At 42.7% G+C, this 24,860-nt stretch overlaps 2 protein-coding genes across 4 annotated transcripts; both read left to right on the top strand.

Annotated features, from left to right (window-relative positions):
- On the top strand, positions 887-18,848 carry LOC8061429 (poly(A) polymerase I). Its single transcript, XM_021445582.1, has 14 exons — positions 887-1,160; positions 1,286-1,379; positions 1,727-1,837; positions 15,071-15,168; positions 15,260-15,346; positions 15,424-15,560; positions 15,676-15,748; positions 15,853-15,898; positions 15,972-16,081; positions 16,182-16,289; positions 16,396-16,455; positions 17,126-17,187; positions 17,919-18,228; positions 18,347-18,848. The coding sequence occupies exons 1-14, from the start codon at positions 1,041-1,043 to the stop codon at positions 18,635-18,637; spliced, it is 1,707 nt and encodes a 568-aa protein (XP_021301257.1). The 5' UTR covers positions 887-1,040; the 3' UTR covers positions 18,638-18,848.
- On the top strand, positions 19,138-23,464 carry LOC8059550 (sorcin). Of its 3 annotated transcripts, none has more exons than XR_002446576.1 (10): positions 19,138-19,603; positions 19,706-19,764; positions 20,673-20,713; positions 20,840-20,871; positions 21,242-21,270; positions 21,709-21,745; positions 22,035-22,091; positions 22,554-22,697; positions 22,955-23,028; positions 23,143-23,341. XR_002446576.1 is itself a non-coding variant. In XM_002468529.2 (10 exons), exons 1-10 carry the CDS (start codon positions 19,520-19,522, stop codon positions 23,160-23,162), a joined length of 510 nt encoding a protein of 169 aa, XP_002468574.1. In that variant the 5' UTR covers positions 19,161-19,519; the 3' UTR covers positions 23,163-23,460. The 3 variants fall into 3 exon arrangements, 2 of the variants coding, with proteins under 2 accessions (XP_002468574.1, XP_021301265.1); XM_002468529.2 differs by having other exon boundaries at positions 19,161-19,603; positions 22,621-22,697; positions 23,143-23,460; XM_021445590.1 differs by lacking the exon at positions 19,138-19,603 and having other exon boundaries at positions 19,720-19,764; positions 19,858-20,713; positions 22,621-22,697; positions 23,143-23,464.

Raw genomic sequence — 24,860 nt, 5'->3', positions numbered from 1 at the left:
GGGTTACCTATGGGCGTATCCACATAGCAACAACAAAAAAAAGAACATGAGTATGAAATTATATTCATTCTTCTCATTTTCACTTGAATGAACATACCATCTTATATATGTCTCTAAACATAGTAGTTTAGTAGAAAAAAAAAGATCTTGTGGACTGATATGATTGCTTCACTATGATGGATTGAGTTTTAAAAACCCACAGGTTTACGGGTTCAGGTACTACATCTCCAGACCCATACCCACAAACCCATTGGGTTTGGATTTTTGCTCATTAACGAACCCAAGGGTAGAGAAATTGACCCATATTCCTGCCTAATAGAGTAAAAATCAGTTGGGTTTGGGGTACCCGTTGCCATCTTGAGTAAAAGTTAGCATCGCAAAAATGTCAAATTTTTTTTATCACGGGCTTCATAAATTTGCCATGTAGTATAGTACGTGTCAGCTTGTTCGCTTAAACTTATCTATCGAATCTGCTAACTATTTAATAATATTTTTTTTATAATAAATGAACAAACGGTGACTTTTCAGCTAATGGGACAGTCTTTTTCTATCCTTCCTAAATTCATGCACCCAATTACCCAAACCAAAAACACCAGATTGCCCTTGAGAAGGCGTCGCGTCCGCTGGAGGCCTGGAGCAGTGTCGGTCAGGCGGCGGCGCAGGGAGAAGTTGTTGCAGCACCTTGCGACGCCCCTTGGTGACCTTGCCGTGTAGTCCTCGCTCGCATAGCTCGAGAGATCAGGAACCGGCCGCGGCGGCGACGGCGGCGGCGCGGCCCACCTCGTCGGGGAAGACATCGGCGGCGCGTGCTCTTGCGAGGCGTGGTGGACTACTGGCCTCGTGGGCTTAGTTGGGCCGGCGGGCTGGTATTTCTATCACCTGATGCGAGCGGCGAGCCAAACGGTGGGCGCTTGGACGCTGAGGGACGGCCCAGATAGAGTGACTGCCGCCACAACAGTCAACAGTCAAGTAGAGTCGCCCGGCGTCAGGCGACCTGGTTCCGCGCCGCCCCGCCGCCCGCCCCGCGCCGCGCCCATGTCATGACGCCGCCGCGTCAGCGCGCTGACCCGTCGCCCTCGCCCTCGCCCTCGCCCTCGCCCTCGCCTTCTTCCCCGCCTCCCCTCCTCTCCCGCCTCCGCTCGGCGGCCTCCAGTTTCCTGGTCAGTCGCCGTGCCACCTCTCTGCCACGCACCGTCTCTCAAGCATTTCGTCGAGCACCATGCCGGCCGGGCGCTTGGTCGAAGCGTTACTCTTCTTTCCGCTGACGCCGTCGTGTTTCTCTCAGGCGCGGCATTACAGCACGAGGAAGGGAGGCGACGGCACCGGTCCTCCGAAGCCGAAAGGTGGTGGCTCCTCCGCGCCAAAGAACCTCAGGCCAGGTGATACTTCTTCATTGGCACTGCACTAGCTACAGGGGCATATTCTTCTGCTCCCCTGTGTAAATCATATCTGTGACTTGCGTTTGTCTGGCTACAGGGGGCATATTCTTCTGCCCCCTGTGGAAATCATATCTGTCACTTGCGTTTGCGTCCTATGTCGTCGATATAGTGCTATTGGTAACATTCAATTTCGATGGGTGTTCGCCTACCGGTGTGTATGACTCTGTTCAGTAACAATCATTCTTTTTAAGTAAAGGGTGCATGTAAAGTTTTGTGATCGAAACATAGTTCTACAATGTTGCTACGCTGACTTGTTTGGTGAAGCTGAAAGGTTTCAATTTGTGCAGGATTCGTGGACCCTTCATCATGGACGCATTTTGACTCAAGGGCTGTTGGCATTAAACCAGATGCTATACATAGGGATGCATTGGCAGTTTTAAGAAAGCTCAGACGAGAAGGTACACAACTATTCTATTGACCATTTCTATTTGTGAGTTAATAGTTTCAACATGTCATAAATATTCTCTTGACCGTGCATTTTCTTCTTAATACTCCTTTGATCCGTGAATGTAAGGTGCGCACACCTTTCAGAATTCAATCTTGGTAACTTTCGACCAACATCTAGCCTTATTATATATATATATGATTTTAGGGCCTGTTTAACATGTCGTAACTATTCTCTTGACCATGCATTTTCTTCTTAACACTCCTTTGATCCGTGAATGTAAGGTGCACACACCTTTCAGAATTCAGTCTTGGTAACTTTTGACCAACATCTAGGCTTATTATATGAGTTTAGGGCCTGTTTGCACAGCTCTAGCTCCAGAAAATCTTAGTGCTGGAGCTTTATCAACAAATAAGTTTATTATAAAAATAAATTCTACGATCTATCTAATGATACTAATTATGTACTATAAATATTAATATTTTCTCGCATATATTCGGTCAAAGTTAAAAGTGTTTGACTCCTCGAGAAGCGAGAACGACACTTATTTTGGGCGGAGGGAGTACTAGCTACCTCAATTTTGCTAATCATTGATGGGTACCAGAATTTCTAAAATCTACCTTAAATTTCCATGCACAAGTCCAGCTGGACTGGAACCAGAGGGAGTATTTCAAGGAAACTTGTAGCCAAAAAAGTTCAATTTATGAAAGCGTACAGAGGGTGTACTATATTGCATAGATTATGAATTAGTAAAATCTGGCAACATGCTAGTGTTTATTTAGTTCTGTCTTCTGTTTTTTAAGTACATAAGAACAACTCCAACATCACAAGGGAAAATAAAAGGAGGCAGCCCTGTATTACATGTCCCTACAATGCATGATATTACATCTTGTTTCATCACAATTCAGTCGTCATTACCATCCATTCATGTATATCCATTGATTTGAAATCTATGGTTGAGATGAAGGCAGCAAGCGTTTCAAATTTCCATAAGATGTTTTTGAAACTTTCTCAGCCTTGTTTTTTTGCTGGATTCTGTCACACCCTGGCTTTTAAAATAAGACCAGAGTCGTCATATGTGTGCCCAGGAAGTCCACACAAACGACAAAGAATAGAAATATCAGAAAACAATGTTATATATAGCGGAAAACATATTTATATTAACACTTACAAACATCAGAGTACGCGGAAACAGTAGCTAAACTTCTTAGGCTCCATTCTTCTCAGGGACGGTTGACTGGGGGCTCCGTACGCCAAGCACTTCCCATAAGCTTCTAGAAAACTCCATGACATCTATGTCCTTCTTCTGAGCAGCACTTTACTACACACTGGGGGTGTGGGGGTAATAGCAAGGGTGAGTTCATGTCGAACTCAACAAGTACAGACGGAAAGTATAATGACATGCAAGGCTTAATCAAAGGAAAAGCTGACACTGTTTAACTGCAGGTGAGCTTTTTAGTTGGTACACTTTTATTACAATTCTTTTATTAAAACAACCTATTACTAAATATGAGTGAAGCATCCCAACCCTTAATTAGATGAAAGTATATTAACAATTTTATTAATCATCATTATAATTATTACCGAGGTAGCAACCTCAGATAGTAACTCGGGGTAGCAACCCCATTAAGGTTATGGGATAGCAATCCCAATTGAGAGCACAGGATAGCAATCCTGCCAACACGGAATAGCCATTCCGCCAAAGCACGAGGTAGCAACCTCAACCAAGTTTCGCCACCAAGTATCCAGTGAATCCAATTTGCTCATCAAGTGAGAGTCTGGGCCGCTCGTGACCGTGAGCACGGCTGATATATCAGTTTTACACTCTGCAGAGGTGTGCACGTTCACTCCAAGTCGTGATTCCCATTCGGCCGGGGTCGCGACTCCCCAAAACACTACCAAGGTGAGCAGGCAGGGTTTCACTACGAGACCTTTCACAGGATCCAACTAATAGGATGCCACTCGTAAGTTTTTGCCGGGGCGCGCGGCAGCCGTGCCCATAGCAATGGGACCCCGAACTGACCGACCTCTTAATATGAATACCCAAGCTACATTCCTTACGCCTACCCGGAAAGTAACATCCTACCAGCGGAGGTCCTGCTAATTAGTCAAGCCAGAGTCCATATAGCTTGGAGCTGCACTGTAAGTCCCAGGGGGCAGCTCCCTGACTAAGTCCTTACGGAGAGCAGAGACAGGTACGCCCGGCAAACCGGACCACCAACAGTACCCGCTCCCCCTTTCCTCAACCAAAACACGATGCTCGCAAGCACCGCAACATCTCCATCACCGAAGTGACCATTGTTCACCATTTAATCATTAATCATCATTGAAGAATTTGTTAAGCAAGATCATTATTTTTATTATTATATAGATTAGATGAGTAGAGCAACTAAGCATATCTACTGTTCACTATACTACCCATGTATAACCCAGGCATACAAGGAATATAGTAGGAGGCTAGTCAAGTCCTTATGGTTTGCAGTATTAAGACACATGCAATGGAAAGTAAATATATTTAAAGTTCATAGGTACAATATGATTAAAGGGTGCCTGCACTTGCCTTTATTCCCAGTGTATAACTGCTCAGAATTCTTTGACTTCTTTCTTCTGATCTCCAACTTCTGCTTCGACTGTCGGTCCTCAGCTCCTGATCTTCACTGTTGATGAACCACGCTTCTACTCGTAGCAACCAAGCAACACAAACAGACAAACAACAATCATGACTAAGAACAAACGACAATCAAAAGAAAAGCTTAGAAAGAGCGCACTAAACGACACGACTTGTTGCTACGATCGAGACAACGCAAGAACGATTGAGAACGGGGCTATCGTTAAACGGACACGACTTTCGAGGTTCGAAGAGTAACGGAGAAGGCGACTATACGCTGGTCGTATTTTATGAAAAGAGGTGATAGACTTTGTCTAAAAGTTGAGTCGACCAAACTATAAAGCTGGAGTTAAACTTTAGTCATAATTATTATAAGTAATTATATACCACTGAAGCCAATTAAGCATTTATAGTTTTGAAATATGGATTATATGAAAGAAACTAATCAAGTGATTATATATCAGGTTAAAACTAATCAAGGTATAATTAATAAAGAAACATTATAGTTAATATTAATAACGTGAGCATTTAATTATTTATTTATAAAAGATCAAAATTATAAACATAATTTACTTTTAGTTCAAAAAGACTTAGATAAGTATTACTTAAATTATTTATGTGCTTCATGTTTAAATAACCAAATTATAATTAAGAAGTATTTGAGTTCACATTTGATTATAAAGATACCAAAGTGTAATCCTAATGTGTTTTTAAATTAATTAAATAGGAATGCATTCGAAACATTAATCGGATTAATTATACTCATAAACATGAGATAAAGAAAAATAGCATTGCTAATATTTAGATTACACCGATATAGTCACAACGCAACGAGAACCGAATTACAACCCTAGATTATTTCTAATTTAAAAGCTATTAATCAAATTATATTTAAATCAATAAATTCAGAAATAAGTTACATGATAAATATTTATACTACTGCGTAGAGCGCGGCGATATGAAACTAACGCGACAAGAGTGGGCTCAATCGGAATTAATACGCGGATTCTATGGCTAAAACTAGGTCAGTGGCAAAACCGTGATTACGCAGAACTAATTTTCATATTTTAAATAATTAAAACAGAATTAAAAATGCAATTTGGATTAAATATACAAATACCAGTGGCGCCAGGGGTTAAACTGAAAGAAACAGGACCTAGATCTAATTAGTTTTGAACTTTAGTGGACTGCGGGTTATTTTCTAAAAAACTCAGGGGCCTTACCGCAAAACTGAAGGTGCTGACCACGGTGTTGACCTATTGACCAGGTCGCTGCCCACGTGGCGATGACGTGGCGCCACGTCAGCTGCTGACGCGGGCGCTGACTCGGTTGACCGGTAGATCTGAGCCGTTCGCTTCGGATCGGATGGCCAGGGGATCTCCGCGCAGGGCGTGTTCGCCGGAGCAGCGCTCCTAGCGGTGGCGCGCGGCGGAGGCTCGCCGGAGTTGGGCGGTGCAGGGCCTACGGCGCACGGATGGTCGAAGCGAGGACATGGGCGGGTGCGGCTCGACGTCGCGAACCCGATGCAGGGGTCCACGTCCACCGATGCAGGCCGGAGGCGACTGCGCACGCGGCAGAGCGATTCGGCGGCGGTGGCTTGCTCCGGTGAGCGCGCGCGGGGCAAAGAGAAGGGGGAGGAGGCGAACCAGGGGCACCACTGAGTTCCTTGCGCGATGGAGGAGCTCGGGCAGGTGTTCTTGTCGATGGAGACGGAGAGGATACGGAGATCGACGGCGGCGGCACTTCGGCTCCATGGCTATGGCGACGGCGCGACGCGGCCAGGGTTTAGGAGATGGCGGCGGGGCTTCGCTAGGGTTCGGCGGGCGGGCGGTGCACAGGGTTACGGGCCTTTATAGGCCGGGGAACCTCGTTCCGCGCGCTCGAGCGCGAAATCGGGCGGTGGTGGGGCTCCTCCGCGCGATTCGGAGGTAGGGGATGACCCCTCCCCGCTGACGCGTGGGGTCGAGGCACCAGCGGCTCAGGAGCGGGCTGGCAGGCGGGGCCCGCCAGGCAGCGGCTCAAGCGGCTGGGGCACGAGATGGGCCGCGGTGCTGGGCCGGCAGCTGCGCGCGGGAGAAGGGCTTCGGCCCAAGGCTGAGAGGGGGCGCGGGGTGGGGGTAGCCAGGGGCTAAGCAGGCCGAAGCTAGGCTGGGCTGAAAACGAAAAGGAAAGAAAAACCTTTTTGTAAACCAAGATTTCTAAACTATTTTGCCAAACCAATTTCAAAACCCTTTTAATTCCTAATTTGAGATTATTTAGGAGCATGTTTTCTTTACTACTTTTAGAAACAAAGCATATCTTGTTAAAAACTCATTTTTAAATTATTTTTCAACTCAATTATAAATTAGTTTTCAAATAGAACTTTTGAAATTTTATTTCTCCGAAAAACAAAAGGACCTAAACGTGGCTCGCTAGAAATTTTGAAAATTTACTTTTCTCAGACAAACAAAACTAGAGCACAAAGCACACATCAAAACCAAACACCCTTCGCTTATCACTTATCTTTATAAAAGTTTTAAAATTTCACATTTTCCTCATTTCATAAAAACAATAATTAATAAAAATCTTGTAATATTTTAGAAAAATTTTAAATCCTTATTTAATTTAATGTTTTTCTAATAACAATCCAAAATTAAAAATTTTGGAGTGTTATAGATCTACCCCACTTAACATAAATCTCGTCCCGAGATTTGAAGAAACTAGAGAGAAAGATAAAGTAGATCATTGAAGTTGTTTCGAGACTTTCAAGACGTGATCAAAGGAATAAATAGAGACATAAAGGGTAAAGAGTATGGTAAAGATTGATGACAAAGAAAGATAAATGTACGAGATAAGAATTGATCTTTGAATCCTGTATTATGATAAGGTGCAAGGGCGAGAAGCCAATATTAACAGGGATGATATATGGGAGATAAATATTCATGTTATGGTGCTCATAATTTCCTTGATTCAAGATTTATGAGATAGAAGATGAAAGGATAAAGAATTAGCAAAACTTGACAAGGACTGAGATTTTTTTTTTTTAAGTCTTCGCTTAATCATTTGTAGTCCTATGAAACGTAGGATCCAAGATTACATGTTGTCAAAATTGATAAGGGCTCATCGCAAGAATGATAAAGATCAATATATAGTTCTCCATGTCTTTCTGATTAGAGATTTTCGAGAGTGATGATCGTAGCGGACGCTACCCCACTTAAACCAAGTGTTAGCTTATCTTCCAAAATCCTGTATAAGAACACTCATCTTGTCGGTAGATAATCTTCAAAGTTTTCCTTTGGAGGTTACTAGTTCGACAACACGCTGCACAGATGGAGATTCCGAGGAACAGGGAGAGAATCAACACAATGATTGGAAAAGATAGATTAAGATGTTCTTAATTTTCTTAGTGCTGGTGTGAGACATAAGTCAGAAGACAAGAAGTTTATCCAGGTGAAAGTTCTTGAACACTTCCGAGCAAAACAAACCAAGGGGTCGGTGATATTGACCATATATCGGTATGGTTTTACATCTGACTTTCAGGTTCTGCGTTTTGTCACGTGATAGTCCAGCATATATTCCACGGTGAAAAAGAAGTCTTACCTTAGGACCTCGGTTTCCTATTGCCTTGCTTTGATAGGTCAACAGGCATGACATTTTCTAGATCACTCAGTGCTTCTTTGTGGTCTCCATAGATGAATTCTAAGCAGATTTCTCTACTACTTGAAGTGTTTGGGAAAAGTTGTGAGGAAAAACTACACAAAGGATCTTGAGTCATTCTGTATGAAATACTTAAGATCACTTCATAGGTAAGCACTACAACTTGATGTTGGGATAGCATGATGTGCTTCGCCCAAGGTTCCATCAATTACCATAAATAGACTGAACATCTGGTCAAACAACTCATAGCTCATATCAGGAGATTAAGAATGATAAGGTCCAATGAACAAGACATCTCTTTTTACAAAGAAAATTACAAGTGACTTGAATACAAAATCTTTATAAGCTAATAGACATAACTGACTTCAGATTTCATAGACCATTATTGACTAGCTCAAATCTATCTGGGTCCCTCAATATAACTTGCTTCACATCAGATGTTGAGAATATATCGCCTCTGTATAACGTCCATATTTCTTTTGAACTGCCTCGTTGTCGATACAATCATTCCATTAGTCCTTTAATCCTTGGGGTGAAGTTGAATACCTTCATACATAAACCTATCTCCTGATGGGGTGGTTAGAGATACTGAGTGTTGGGTACAGTCAATCTTTCCATGACAAGCGGTTAACCATCCTCTTCCAAGAACGACATCAATCTCCATTGATTCCAAAACTACAAGATTCACCTCAAAATTTACACCTTTTATACCGAGACTGACTTTTGGGCACATGTGTGTTGCTTTTATCTTCCCTCTTGGTGATTTGACCAGTATGGGTTTCTTCATTTCCAACATAAGCATCTTATGATTAGCAACACATTTATTTGAGATGAAAGAATGTGAAGAACTTGAGTCAAACAAAACAGTGGCAGGATTTGAGTTGACTAAAATCGATCCAAACACCACATTTTGTGCTTCGCGAGCAGTACACAGATCCACATGGTTCAATCTACCATTAACATAGTCACGAACTGGGTACTTCTTTGGACAATGCTTCTTGTGATGTCCCTCTTCGTGACACTGGTAACAAGCATTGCTAACCGTTTTAACGTAGGTGCTATCCTGATGTTGAGTTCCTTGAGTTAATGTATCAGGAGTAACCAGAGTGCTACTAACTTGTTGGTTCTGAGGGTTCTCCTTCAATGGAGTCTCTTCACTTATTCGCTTCTTAGCTTGATTACTTTTTCGAGGATGAAGTTCGGTGTAGGTGATGGTCCATCCATCTAGACATAACTCTGGCATAGCAAGTGTAGCTGATGGGGTATCTATTTCTTCAAGAAATGAATGTGTCTGATGAGAGTTTGGAGCTACAGGTAACTGTGATGTAGATCTCAGATTTGGCTCGACACTTAACAGTGGCTCTAGGGAGATTGGCTTCCTTTTCTTGTTACCTTCAGTTTGTTGATCCTGGGGTACTTCTACCTTTCCTTCGCTTGACTTTTTCTGAAGGCACGGTAAACCATAATATCTGCAGCAATTACACGGCTCTTGAATCCCAAGTGCCTCATTAATACCATCTTTCTTAGCTTTCATGTTCTTCCAGGCTTCTACGACTTGTCGCTTCATTGCTTCTTCCTGAGTTTCAGTCATGTTCGTTTCTAAATGTAACTGAGAATCTTTTTGTGGTCCCACTCCACTTAGTACTTGATCTTGTGTAAACGAGGGCTTCTCCTTGTTTATTGGGAACATGGGTGGCATAGCTGGGTCCTCCTGATATTTGACGAAAGCTCCTTTAATGTCACCTTGGAGAAGTAGAGATTGTACTGTCAAAAGATTCTGGAGTCTAGCCATCTGATCAGCTGCCATCTCTAGGATCTGAGCTTGCCAGACTATCATCTGTTCACTGCTTAGTCGTGTTACAAAAGGCATTTGTTGACTCTGATCACTGGTATTCTTTCCATTGATGACACCTCTTGGATCAATCATCTGACATAAGGCAATGGTAGAATGAGCTAGAGTAATATGGACAAAGAGCAGGATGTGAAGTGAGAGAAAATAGGTGGAGAGGATCAAGATTGACAATAGGTATGGATAGGATAAGAGAGATCACTACCCCACTTAACAAAGATTGAGCTAATCTCTAAACGTCTTCTTCCAGAACTCCTTCAAAACACTAGAACAAAGACAACACACAAACAACAAACCAAGCAAAACAAGCACACATCACATCAACGATACTACACGTGCTTCTTCAACAGTGGGTGTCATCCTAAAAGGCAAGTCTGAGATGATGAAGGGCCATCGAATTTTGGAATAAAATAAGTTTTTGAAAACTTAAGTAAAACAACTAAACAAAAGCCAAGGAGATTAATAGAAATAGCTCAAAGAAAGCTATTCAAGGAGTGGATACAACATGACAAGGTTGAGAAAATAGTCAGAGTCAGAGAGACAAGGGTTGAGAAAATAGTTTTATAGCAAAATAAGCTTTAGAAATCGACCAGTGCTATCTAGGCATACGTCCTACAGTCAACATTGCTCTGATACTATTCCTGTCACACCCTGGCTTTTAAAATAAGACCAGAGTCGTCATATGTGTGCCCAGGAAGTCCACACAAACGACAAAGAATAGAAATATCAGAAAACAATGTTATATATAGCGGAAAACATATTTATATTAACACTTACAAACATCAGAGTACGCGGAAACAGTAGCTAAACTTCTTAGGCTCCATTCTTCTCAGGGACGGTTGACTGGGGGCTCCGTACGCCAAGCACTTCCCATAAGCTTCTAGAAAACTCCATGACATCTATGTCCTTCTTCTGAGCAGCACTTTACTACACACTGGGGGTGTGGGGGTAATAGCAAGGGTGAGTTCATGTCGAACTCAACAAGTACAGACGGAAAGTATAATGACATGCAAGGCTTAATCAAAGGAAAAGCTGACACTGTTTAACTGCAGGTGAGCTTTTTAGTTGGTACACTTTTATTACAATTCTTTTATTAAAACAACCTATTACTAAATATGAGTGAAGCATCCCAACCCTTAATTAGATGAAAGTATATTAACAATTTTATTAATCATCATTATAATTATTACCGAGGTAGCAACCTCAGATAGTAACTTGGGGTAGCAACCCCATTAAGGTTATGGGATAGCAATCCCAATTGAGAGCACAGGATAGCAATCCTGCCAACACGGAATAGCCATTCCGCCAAAGCACGAGGTAGCAACCTCAACCAAGTTTCGCCACCAAGTATCCAGTGAATCCAATTTGCTCATCAAGTGAGGGTCTGGGCCGCTCGTGACCGTGAGCACGGCTGATATATCAGTTTTACACTCTGCAGAGGTGTGCACGTTCACTCCAAGTCGTGATTCCCATTCGCCCGGGGTCGCGACTCCCCAAAACACTACCAAGGTGAGCAGGCAGGGTTTCACTACGAGACCTTTCACAGGATCCAACTAATAGGATGCCACTCGTAAGTTTTTGCCGGGGCGCGCGGCAGCCGTGCCCATAGCAATGGGACCCCGAACTGACCGACCTCTTAATATGAATACCCAAGCTACATTCCTTACGCCTACCCGGAAAGTAACATCCTACCAGCGGAGGTCCTGCTAATTAGTCAAGCCAGAGCCCATATAGCTTGGAGCTGCACTGTAAGTCCCAGGGGGCAGCTCCCTGACTAAGTCCTTACGGAGAGCAGAGACAGGTACGCCCGGCAAACCGGACCACCAACAGTACCCGCTCCCCCTTTCCTCAACCAAAACACGATGCTCGCAAGCACCGCAACATCTCCACCACCGAAGTGACCATTGTTCACCATTTAATCATTAATCATCATTGAAGAATTTGTTAAGCAAGATCATTATTTTTATTATTATATAGATTAGATGAGTAGAGCAACTAAGCATATCTACTGTTCACTATACTACCCATGTATAACCCAGGCATACAAGGAATATAGTAGGAGGCTAGTCAAGTCCTTATGGTTTGCAGTATTAAGACACATGCAATGGAAAGTAAATATATTTAAAGTTCATAGGTACAATATGATTAAAGGGTGCCTGCACTTGCCTTTATTCCCAGTGTATAACTGCTCAGAATTCTTTGACTTCTTTCTTCTGATCTCCAACTTCTGCTTCGACTGTCGGTCCTCAGCTCCTGATCTTCACTGTTGATGAACCACGCTTCTACTCGTAGCAACCAAGCAACACAAACAGACAAACAACAATCATGACTAAGAACAAACGACAATCAAAAGAAAAGCTTAGAAAGAGCGCACTAAACGACACGACTTGTTGCTACGATCGAGACAACGCAAGAACGATTGAGAACGGGGCTATCGTTAAACGGACACGACTTTCGAGGTTCGAAGAGTAACGGAGAAGGCGACTATACGCTGGTCGTATTTTATGAAAAGAGGTGATAGACTTTGTCTAAAAGTTGAGTCGACCAAACTATAAAGCTGGAGTTAAACTTTAGTCATAATTATTATAAGTAATTATATACCACTGAAGCCAATTAAGCATTTATAGTTTTGAAATATGGATTATATGAAAGAAACTAATCAAGTGATTATATATCAGGTTAAAACTAATCAAGGTATAATTAATAAAGAAACATTATAGTTAATATTAATAACGTGAGCATTTAATTATTTATTTATAAAAGATCAAAATTATAAACATAATTTACTTTTAGTTCAAAAAGACTTAGATAAGTATTACTTAAATTATTTATGTGCTTCATGTTTAAATAACCAAATTATAATTAAGAAGTATTTGAGTTCACATTTGATTATAAAGATACCAAAGTGTAATCCTAATGTGTTTTTAAATTAATTAAATAGGAATGCATTCGAAACATTAATCGGATTAATTATACTCATAAACATAAGATAAAGAAAAATAGCATTGCTAATATTTAGATTACACCGATATAGTCACAACGCAACGAGAACCGAATTACAACCCTAGATTATTTCTAATTTAAAAGCTATTAATCAAATTATATTTAAATCAATAAATTCAGAAATAAGTTACATGATAAATATTTATACTACTGCGTAGAGCGCGGCGATATGAAACTAACGCGACAAGAGTGGGCTCAATCGGAATTAATACGCGGATTCTATGGCTAAAACTAGGTCAGTGGCAAAACCGTGATTACGCAGAACTAATTTTCGTATTTTAAATAATTAAAACAGAATTAAAAATGCAATTTGGATTAAATATACAAATACCAGTGGCGCCAGGGGTTAAACTGAAAGAAACAGGACCTAGATCTAATTAGTTTTGAACTTTAGTGGACTGCGGGTTATTTTCTAAAAAACTCAGGGGCCTTACCGCAAAACTGAAGGTGCTGACCACGGTGTGGACCTATTGACCAGGTCGCTGCCCACGTGGCGATGACGTGGCGCCACGTCAGCTGCTGACGCGGGCGCTGACTCGGTTGACCGGTAGATCTGAGCCGTTCGCTTCGGATCGGATGGCCAGGGGATCTCCGCGCAGGGCGTGTTCGCCGGAGCAGCGCTCCTAGCGGTGGCGCGCGGCGGAGGCTCGCCGGAGTTGGGCGGTGCAGGGCCTACGGCGCACGGATGGTCGAAGCGAGGACATGGGCGGGTGCGGCTCGACGTCGCGAACCCGATGCAGGGGTCCACGTCCACCGATGCAGGCCGGAGGCGACTGCGCACGCGGCAGAGCGATTCGGCGGCGGTGGCTTGCTCCGGTGAGCGCGCGCGGGGCAAAGAGAAGGGGGAGGAGGCGAACCAGGGGCACCACTGAGTTCCTTGCGCGATGGAGGAGCTCGGGCAGGTGTTCTTGTCGATGGAGACGGAGAGGATACGGAGATCGACGGCGGCGGCACTTCGGCTCCATGGCTATGGCGACGGCGCGACGCGGCCAGGGTTTAGGAGATGGCGGCGGGGCTTCGCTAGGGTTCGGCGGGCGGGCGGTGCACAGGGTTACGGGCCTTTATAGGCCGGGGAACCTCGTTCCGCGCGCTCGAGCGCGAAATCGGGCGGTGGCGGGGCTCCTCCGCGCGATTCGGAGGTAGGGGATGACCCCTCCCCGCTGACGCGTGGGGTCGAGGCACCAGCGGCTCAGGAGCGGGCTGGCAGGCGGGGCCCGCCAGGCAGCGGCTCAAGCGGCTGGGGCACGAGATGGGCCGCGGTGCTGGGCCGGCAGCTGCGCGCGGGAGAAGGGCTTCAGCCCAAGGCTGAGAGGGGGCGCGGGGTGGGGGTAGCCAGGGGCTAAGCAGGCCGAAGCTAGGCTGGGCTGAAAACGAAAAGGAAAGAAAAACCTTTTTGTAAACCAAGATTTCTAAACTATTTTGCCAAACCAATTTCAAAACCCTTTTAATTCCTAATTTGAGATTATTTAGGAGCATGTTTTCTTTACTACTTTTAGAAACAAAGCATATCTTGTTAAAAACTCATTTTTAAATTATTTTTCAACTCAATTATAAATTAGTTTTCAAATAGAACTTTTGAAATTTTATTTCTCCGAAAAACAAAAGGACCTAAACGTGGCTCGCTAGAAATTTTGAAAATTTACTTTTCTTAGACAAACAAAACTAGAGCACAAAGCACACATCAAAACCAAACACCCTTCGCTTATCACTTATCTTTATAAAAGTTTTAAAATTTCACATTTTCCTCATTTCATAAAAACAATAATTAATAAAAATCTTGTAATATTTTAGAAAAATTTTAAATCCTTATTTAATTTAATGTTTTTCTAATAACAATCCAAAATTAAAAATTTTGGAGTGTTATAGATTCCGAGCCTGTAGTGTAGTGGTTACAGTGTTTTAGTAGCACCTCCAAATCCTAGGTTCAACTCTTTGTGGGAGTGAATTTAGGCTCGTTATAAAAAAAATCCCCTTGCTGGCAAAGCCAGGGTCCAGGGATTTTTCTTGGCCATGAAGGTTGAGTTCTTCTGGCTACTTGAGTTTTTTCTTGCGAGGGTGTTACTTTTCTTATTTAACTCATAAAATAATGTTTTTGCTAGTTGAATGTGGATAAGAACGTATGCAGTATTCAAGGCAAAAGTTTATTACAGGTTTTCAAGCTTACCTTGTTGGGGGGTGCGTGAGAGATTTGCTACTCAAAAGGGTACCTAAAGATTTTGACGTGATTACCACTGCAAGTCTCGAACAGGTTTTGGTCCATTCAAACATCATGATTATTTTTTTCTTTTCCTAAAAGTTTTGATGTCCTTATTCCATTGACATATTTCTCCCTGTTACAGCTTAAGAAAAATATATTCAGGCGATCTATGATTGTAGGCAAACGCTTTCCAATATGTCTTCTTAAAATGCGTGACTCTGTAATTGAGGTTTGTTCTTCATATCATCATCATGGCCACATGAGTTTTCTAGCAGTGCACTCACTGTTTTTTATTTGTTCTCACAGATTTCTAGCTTTCAAACAGTTCCTAAGTATGGGAATAGAAGTGAAGCGGTAAATTATGTGGAAGAGTTGAATGGCTCTGATGTTAGGGATATTCTTCGCTGGAAGGATTCTATGAGAAGAGACTTCACAGTAAATGGGTAATCTTTGAAACTCCACATTAATTATAGTGCTTCAAATCATCAACAAATGGTCTTTTTTTTTAATGTATCACAGGAGATATTTCATAACAATGTTGTAATACTTGTTTGGCAGTCTTTTCTTTAACCCGATGAACTACAAAATTTATGATTACGTGAATGGAGTAAGGGATATGAGAAAAAACAAAGTAACACTCACTGAGCTCCATCTTTATTTAAGCATAGGTTCATCAGTGTCCTGGTTTTCTCTTCCTCTTTCTTTTCTATTTGCTAACTTCTTAATGTAAATCAGGTGTGCACAGTGATTCCTGCTCATATTTCTTTCATGGAGGACCCTGGTAGGTGTTTGAGGAATGGTCTTATTGAAATTGCTTTATCTCGCCGAGTAAAATTTATATCAGTATATTTCAGCAAGGATTTTACGTGGCTTCAGAATTGCTGCTCGCCTTGGTTTCCAGTTTTCCAGTGAAACTTCTAATGCGATACGTGATCTTTCTTCGTCTATAATTAATATTGACAAGGTTTACTTTCTTGATACCTCTGAAAATAAACTAACACTTGTATGCACGTTCTCATTTGTATTTCTTCTTAGTTCTGTTTTTTGCTTCATTTACTGTGTAGGCAAGGTTGATGATGGAAATGAATTATATAATGTCTTATGGGGCAGCAGGGCCTTCTGTTAGGTTGCTTAGAAAATATGGACTACTTGATATTTTACTGCCTTTCCAGGTAATTTTAACAATGCCTATTGCTAAAAATGTACATTCCTTGTTGTAGTTGTAGCCCTGCAACATTTGAGCCCACTCATCAACATTGAATGCCAATTTGTGTTTAGGCAGCATATTTGTCCGATCAGCTGAAGGGTGGTTCAAGTGACAGAGATCTAATGCTTATGGTGAGTAAGATCTGATGGTTACTGCCCTTTTTTTGTTTGGTACTTCTTTAAAAAGAAATTAGGGAAATACTGCATTCTTTTTGTGGTGTACAGTGGGCAAAGTGTTCCTTTTTTTGGGTAAGCATAGGGTGTCCTAATCTTGAGTCTGAACTAAAGGGTTTGTTATCTTTTTCTTGACCTACTTACTGTTTGAAGATTTTCATGATTATAAAATTTTATTAGGGTCTATAGTTTCTGTTCGGTTTATGAACAATATGGTATTTATGGGCGTGCTTGGTTCTCTAGCAAGGTTATCCTTGCCTTGCAGAGCAAGGATCTAGAGCTGGTGATGCATTTGGTTGGCTTGCTCGATCACCTTGGAGCCTGTGCTGGCTAGCTTTGTGAGTCATTTTCCTTGCCACCGCGAGTGAGCCAAAATGGCTCGCCTGGTTTGGCAAGGTTTGCCTTGCCTGAGAACTATGAGCCAGCGAGGCGAGGCCAGCTCGCCTGGGAACCAAGAAGGCCCTATGTTGCTTCAGAGTTTACTTCCTGTTGATACCCTTTTAGAGTTTTTATTGCCATAGTGCCATGTATAAGTAGAGGTTCTATGGTCATTTTTCAGGTTAGTTTAATGCGACAATAAACTTAAGGCTTATTATGTAATCTTATGCTGTTGACTTCACATCTGCAGAAACTACTGGCTAATCTTGATAGGTTGCTCTCTGCGGACCGGCCATGCCATAGCTCTTTGTGGTATGAAACCTTAAATACCTACTTGGCGCATAACATTTTTATTGCTGTACTTAGTTATTAAATGTATATTCCCAGGAAATATTGAGCACTATGTATGCTAACTTGCTAAACCGGCAGTTTAGCTTATTGGGTTCCATTGAACTGGCTATTGGTTCCTTTATTTCTGTAATCTTGCTCTTGATATGTTTTTCCACCACGGTAAAACCGAATTTCATTACCAAAAAGTAATGGAATTACATAGTTGTAATCTTGCTCTTGACAACTAGTGACACTGATTTAAGTTATTCTTTAAGGACTGTTCCGGTAGATTTGGATGTGTTTATTTATGTAGTCCAGTTGTTGTTCTGATTTGTATCATCAGCTCATGCTCATGCAACAAATATCTCCTTGATTTCTAGACTACCTATAAAACATATGCTTGGCTTTGCAGCTGTATCAGACTCTACATTGTGTTTTTGTGGTGAATGCTCGTGTACTCTGAAGTACCTGACGATTTTCCCATGGTGGCCTGGGCACACAGTTTATTCATATTTCTAAACAAACATGCTCCTATAGTCCTATTCCATACCACTTTCAGTCTTAGCGTTCCTCTTTCATGGTTATCAATCCTCGTATTTGATCAAACAGGCCAGCTGTTTCATTCATTCAGTTTATGTGGTAACCAAATAACGTAGCAATCAGTATGAGCGTTTTTGTCTGCCACGCCAATGACATTTTGTATTTTTCTGCAGGCTGGCGTTGTTGGTATTTCACAGTGCATTGGTTATATCTCCACAGGACACGCTGGTAATAAGAGCTTTTGCTGCAATGTTGTATTTCGGAACATGGGAAACCACAGTCAAATTTCTGGAAGAAGTTGGACCTGAAGTTTCATTTGCCCCAGAGACAATGGGGCCTTCTCGGACCAAACTGGATGATCTTATGGAACAAACGTCACATCTTGCATCACTAGTCAATTCTTCCGTAGATACATTGACATGTCTACATGGTCTGGAGCAATCGCTAGCCAGATTCTCCGAACCTCCGCAATTTTCAGGAGTAGTAAGTATTTCTTTGTATATGCCACCCCCATGATCTGTGCTAAGTTTAATTTCACCACATCATGTCTGTTAATTGTGATTTTGTACGGTAGATCATACATACTGGTGTTTGTTTCCAGGTACTCACATCTAACAATGATAGGAAAAGGTTGTCAGTCATATTTGAGGGCCTTGCTTCTGACCTACTTTCATATGACGAGAGAAGAGGGATGCGCGGGATTGATTACTGGTCGCTGAAACATGGGGATCCTGCAGAGGTGCGATTTGTTCTGGGTAAAGTGATCATGGACACCATGTACGACAAGCTACCATGTGAATCTACTGAGGACGAGGACGCTGCTGCAACGGTAGAGCCAGCTGCAGATCTTGCTGGTGGAAGAAGCCTACCTCCACTGTCCTCATTGTTCTAATCATAGTGAAGCAGAGGTTGTCACTCGAAACAAACTAGGCAGACTTTTCTGGGTTTAGTCAGTGCTGCAAAGCAATCGACTTGTTTAGATTTTTTTTTTTCTTGTGTTGCAAAATGACCACAACGGCTGCTGTAGACGTACTTCAGAATTTTTATTGAGGAACTCAGATGTGCAGTTGTAGCTGGACTTCCATGAATCCCTTTGTTGAACATGGGGTGCGCACTTATCAATCACGTTACCACTTAGACAGAAAAAAAGGCCTGTGTCACCATGTCGATTCTGGTTTCTATTGTTAGCATTGCTTTTTTGCAATAGACTTATGGTCCATGCCATCACTTTGTAAAACTTATGTTTATTGCCGCCGCCATACCAATTTTGAGTGGCAAAACTTCTTTGAGTCATGCCCACATGTTTGTTCGTTTGCTTGGCAGAAAAGTCATGTTGAAAATACTAGTCACTGATTTATTGTAAGAAAAGAACGTTGCTGAATGGCTGACAGATTCGACAGATAAGCTTAAGCGAACATGCAAGTCATATTTGAAAAAAACAGCTAATAGTATTTTCAAATATTACAAATATCAAGTCACAATTGACAGAGTGGCACAAACATGGATCTGTTTAATAATTAATTACTAATAAAGATGCAAGTGACCAAGATTTGGGTGTGCCGTGGTTTGAGTAACCATGTGATCTTCAAGTCAGAAAAAGATCCAAGCAGAAAGTTGTATTTCCATCGAGGGCCGGAGCTTTAGCTGATGCGTCGCTTCATTTCTGCTCTTCTGCCCGCCTGCGAGTCGGTTAATAATTAGCATAGCCACGGTCGACGGTCGTCGTCCTCGCGGGTTCCCCCACGCCGGAGCGCGGCGAGCCCGGAGGCAAGAGATGGAGAACGCGGTGGTGCTCCGGGAGTGGTTCGACCGCGTGGACGCCGGCCGCACCGGCAACATCACCGCTGCCCAGCTCCAGGTTCGCTTCCCTTTTCGCCATAACCCATAGCCTTCGCCCGATTCGTTCTACCGCTAGAGGTGCTGACCGCTAACGCGCTCCAACCGGCTGGCTTCCCACCAGGGCGCGCTCGCTGTCGGCAACCTCAACTTCCCCATCTCCGTCGTGCAGCAGATGATTAGGTCTTCTTCCCTCCTCCCCTGCTTTCCGCTTTGTTCCCTCAGTTTTTTCGGGTTTGGTTTTTGACTTAGCGCAATTGAAAATTGCTATTCTAGGACTGCCAAACATGTGGCTTTGCTAAAATAGGATTCCTAACATTGACATCGCTAAAACAACATTAGAAACGTTTGCACTTTGTTTTCCATGACATTTGGTGTATTAAATCTCTTTTCTTATCTAAATACATGTATTTCTCTTCTCTTTGGACTCTTTTATCCTTCTGTCATTTGGAGGTTGATTACGTACGGGAATTTCATCGGTCTTTCATCTGGCCACCGATCGATTCATCTCCCGGTACGAGTATGACCGCGCCCTAGTGATGCCGCCGGCCGCCCAGCTGCCGCCCCTCCTTCCCTTCCAATCTGGCGCATGCCGCTCCCCTGCCTGGTGCCGATGATGGATGGAGAGCCTCCACTTGGTGTCGATGGAACCAACGATCCTGGTGCCTCATTGCATATGCCTCATTGTTTATTAATTTTTACTATATATGAACTTGTGCACTTCATATATGCCATGCCCAGCCAAGGCACCGGCACCAGCCAAGGCACTGCCCAGCTAGGCGGCGACGGCAGGCAGCAAGTCAGTCACGGTAGCTGCCCAGCCAGCCAGCCCAGTGAAGAACGACCTATGAAATTCCCGTATGTAACCAACGTCCAGATGACAGAAGGATAAAAGAGTCCAAAGAGAAGAGAAATACATGTATTTAGATGAGAAAAGAGATTTAATACACCAAATGTCATGGAAAACAAAGTGCAAACGTTTCGAATGTCGTTTTAGCGATGTCAATGTTAGAAATCCTATTTTAACAAAGGCACATGTTTGGGAGTCCTATAATAGCAATTTTCTCCGTTGGAACGGGACTTTGGTGCAGGATGTATGACTTTGATCGGAATGGCACCATGAGCTTCGAAGGTTAGCGCACCATTTTTCATAAGTAAATAAATGAAGAGAGCTGATGGTGCTCTAGTAGCGCTACATTGTTACTTATCCAGTTATGAGTTATCCTAGGCTCTTATTGTCGCTTTTTTTCCTTCGCAGAGTTTCTGGCTCTCAACAAATTTCTTCAGAAGGTATGTGGCTTCTCTACTTTGGATCTGTTGTTCATTTAGGAATTAGGATTAGTGGATTACTCACTCAGACAATCATCTTTTGCAACGCTGTCGAATGATTAAGGTAACGTGACAAAATTTCTGTTCCGTAATCAACACTGCCTGATATGTCTCATATCAACTAATGGCCCGTGAGAATGTTATTTACGTTTAAGTTATACAAAGGAAAATCCGTTATGATAATGCACAAAAGTTATGGTTTACAATGAAAGGTATATTTGAGAGTAATAGAAACAGACTCGTTGTGTTGCATGCCTATTCCCTAACTGCAAGTTTCTTGTGTGTGACTCATCGTAATGGCTGGTATTTCCTTATTGTTTCCAATTTGCAGGTGCAAAGTGTGTTCTCCACCCTGGAAAGGTACTGTATTTCACTTATTTTCTTTTGTTTCCTGAACTGGCTTTTCTTTGTGCCCCCCCCCCTCCCCCCCCACACACACACCCACACCCACACCACACACATACACCCTTTAATTCAATTTTTTTTTTTATAATATACAACATACAGTTGGGGCAACCCCCCTGTTTCCTAAAAAAATCGTTGACAGCTGTAACGTCAAGATCGGAAATTGTTCCAGTGCTTCCTGAAGTTTTTTTTCATGATCTGCATTTTCATGAGTTTTAGTGTCTTGTTGCTGAGCTTCTTAAGGACCGACAAATGTTGTTTCTGTATATGATAGATTGTAGGTAGGAGCTTCTTAAGGACTCACACCATAAGTTAAATATATATATATTTAATATTATGTGTCTGTGCACAAATTTATCTTACTAATACTCCTGGTTTTCTTGTTAACTTCAGGGGTCGTGGATTTCTAAGTCTTGAGGAGGTGTATGAGGTAATATGATAATTCTCCAGTTAGGTAGCCTGTTATCTTCAGCTATTTTAGGTCCTTGTATCAGCTAAAATAAGTTGCAAGCTACTAAAAAAAGTTCTAGCTGATCCAAACAGCGCAGCTTATAGTCTAGCTTATAGCCCATTTTGAACTATTCAACCACCCAGCTTATAAAAGCTATTAGATGACTCTCTCTAGCTATTGCAGCTTATAAAAAGTTTAGCTGATCCAAATGGAGCCTTAGTTCCTTGTGGTTGCTGCACCCCTTTTCTTACCTCCATGTTTATTACAGGCATTAATCAAACTTGGTTTCTCGTTGGATTCACCAGCCTTCTACACAGTTTGTGAGGTAAGGAAAAGGATTCAACTGCCTTCTACTGTAAATTTGGTCCATGATCAATCCTGTCTTGCTTAAGAGAGTTCATCCTAAGCCTGTTTAAACTTAAATCTTGACGCAAAAAAGTTATTTTTTGTACTAAGCTGTCTTTTCTTGCAATTTGGAGCATTTGGGTTGTTGCTTTAGTTGCAACCTCCTAGTTGAGTTGGACCATTGTTGCTTTAGTTGCAACCTCCTAGTTGAGTTGTTGTACCAGCAACATTCTATAGGAGGCTGAAATAGGTCCTATGATTTATCTGACTAAGCCATCGGTTTGTGTCAATCTGGGTAGTTTACCACCTTATTCACTTACTTCCAGAAGAAGAATACTAGTACTCTAGCATGTTGTTCTTTCTTTGTGTATTGCACTATTACATAATTTCCTTGCACACAGCTTAAACATCATAGTGAGGCAATTTTTTTTCTCCTTTGAAGATTCCATTCCAATATGACTGCCTTCGAGCACCATTATTTATTCAATACCGTACTTGCGTGTTCTCAGAGCTTCGACAAGAGCAAGAAGGGGATGATTCAATTGGATGAGTTTATATCACTCTGCATTTTTGTGCAGTCAGCTCGGTATCTTCTCCTTGACATCTAGAATCCTTGTGCTTTCTAGTTATATTGTTTGTGGAAAAAGTACTACCTCTGCAGTCTTAATTTTTTTGTAAGTTTTTTATTTGTAAGTTGCTAGCATTTCATGATTTATATTAACCGCTATATGATGAGGAGTATTTTCTTGGATTCTGTCCATGATTTGCATTCTTAAAGTAGTATTTTCCATGTGTTCTGTGGTAAAGTTTTGTGGTTAACTAATCGACTACATTTTTTTTCAGTAACCTGTTCAATTCATTCGATACAAGTAAGCAAGGAAGAGTGACTTTGGATTTTAACCAATTCGTGTACTGCAGTGAGTTCCTATTTCCTGTGTTTCTGTCACAGCTGCTCGATTCAGTTTTCAGACGAAAATATTCCTTGTGCACATATAAAATGATATTTTGTGTCTTTATGCATCATTCTACAGCGGCAAACTGCAGGATATAACGTGGTTGTACATGGACGCCCAAACAAAAGTTAGCAGTGTGAAGTGCGAACGGTTAGCCAAACAAACTTTAGTTCTGAACCGGCAGCTGGATGGTATTGCAATTCATTGTTTGCCATCCAAGGCTTGTTGTACCATCATTTTGCCTGAATATATTCTTGGTCACCTATTGGTCAATTCGTGTCCAGTTTTCTAACGTCCTGGGCTGTATATACAGAATAAGCCATTGCAATTTGTGGCTGTATTTATTTGTATCAAATATATCAAGTAACAAGTAATCCAGACATCCACTCCTTTCTATTGTGATCCGCACCCCCCCCCCCACCTCTCTCTCTCTCTCTCTCCCCCCCCCCCCAAGGAGGTGTATGTTTCTTTGGATTTTTTAGAACATGTTCGTTTGAGATTATCTATCAAAAAAGTAGTTTATCCTAGCTCTCTGCCTCTTGCTCTCATTTCTCTCTTTTATCTATACATGAAGTTATTGGTGAATCTGTTTTGTCAAACAATTTTTTTCTAAAACAGCTCAGTTTTAAGAAAGCCAACTTTATTAGTGGAACGGAGCTATGCCAAATAGGGCCTAAATAGTAGAGTCTACCGGAACTATGACGTCATTAGCAGCAGTAGCAGAACAATCAGCAATAGACCTATGGGAAAGCTAAGATGCTGACATTTTTTAACATGAAATTTAGAAAACAAATCAGAAAATCAGGCCACCATTTGTTCACTCTCTAAAACCACCACTCTTGTTCTCCATTAATAAAGATGTTACGTCACTTTCTAAATTTATATTTTTGTAGTTATTTCATGATTTTATTATATATGTTAGACTATCAAGAGTATAATAGAAAACGAAACTTAGACGGTTTAAGGCACACGAGATATGTACAGAGAATATTCATAGAATATAACTCTCTAAATAGATATTGAAAACCATATAGAGTGTGTTTGGTTGCCTGCATAAGGGTCTAGCCAGGCTTGTGGAGTGCAATCTGAGCTTGTTTGGTTGGCTGGATGGCCTGCTAGCCAGGCTCCAGCAAGCCCAAATCAGAGGATTTGGGTGGCTTACTGGAAACGGCAGATTTGGCCGTTCTCCGCAAGCCTGGCTTAGCCAGCCGCATCCGCTCATCTCCTTCTCCCTTGCCTCGGTGTATCTTCCTCGACGGCGCTCACCTCCTCCCCCACGCGCTGCTCCCTGGTGTCGGAGCCCGTGTTGCTGCCGTCGCCGCCCGTGGCCGAGGGCGCCGCTGCGGTGCTGCTGGAGGCCTACGTGCTCCTCTTCTGCCCCTTCGCCATGACCGGGGCTGCAAGGACGCCGAGGAGCTGACCGAGGAAGCAGATGGGTGGAGCTAGGTGCGGCCAGGGCTTCACGTCCGCCTGTAGCTCGCCGAGGAAGCAGATGGGCAAGCTCACGGTCACCTCCTCCCGGCCACTTCTTCCAGCGACAACAGATTCCGCTATCCCTCCCCTCACCTCCACCTTTGCCCCGTATGCCATCTCCGCGGCCACGGCGCGAGGGAGGAGATCTCGTCGAGCTCCCTCCCGTGATGTCGGAACGACGGTCGCCGCCCCTCCCGTGATGGAGGAGATCTTGTCGAGCTCTCTCCTGACGCCGGGGAACGACGGAGCGACGGTCGAGCCCCCTCTCGCGCTCGACGGTCGCCGCCCCTCCCGTGATGGCGGAACGACGGTCGCGGCCTCTT

This window comes from Sorghum bicolor, chromosome 1 (genome assembly GCF_000003195.3).
Source record: "Sorghum bicolor cultivar BTx623 chromosome 1, Sorghum_bicolor_NCBIv3, whole genome shotgun sequence".
NCBI lineage: Eukaryota > Viridiplantae > Streptophyta > Magnoliopsida > Poales > Poaceae > Sorghum > Sorghum bicolor.
The sequence above is the reverse complement of the archived record's forward strand: the minus strand, read 5'-3'. Positions and strand labels throughout refer to the sequence as shown.

Bases quoted from the DNA above. Each gene is read 5' to 3' on its own strand.
- LOC8059550 (XM_002468529.2), top strand. From the start codon at position 19,520: ATGGAGAACGCGGTGGTGCTCCGGGAGTGGTTCGACCGCGTGGACGCC. The intron at 19,604-19,705 runs GTTCGCTTCCCT...GCTTCCCACCAG, and splicing joins TCACCGCTGCCCAGCTCCAG to GGCGCGCTCGCTGTCGGCAA. The intron at 20,714-20,839 runs GTTAGCGCACCA...TTTCCTTCGCAG, and splicing joins TGGCACCATGAGCTTCGAAG to AGTTTCTGGCTCTCAACAAA.
- LOC8061429 (XM_021445582.1), top strand. From the start codon at position 1,041: ATGACGCCGCCGCGTCAGCGCGCTGACCCGTCGCCCTCGCCCTCGCCC. The intron at 16,290-16,395 runs GTAATTTTAACA...ATTTGTGTTTAG, and splicing joins ATATTTTACTGCCTTTCCAG to GCAGCATATTTGTCCGATCA. The intron at 18,229-18,346 runs GTAAGTATTTCT...GTTTGTTTCCAG, and splicing joins CTCCGCAATTTTCAGGAGTA to GTACTCACATCTAACAATGA.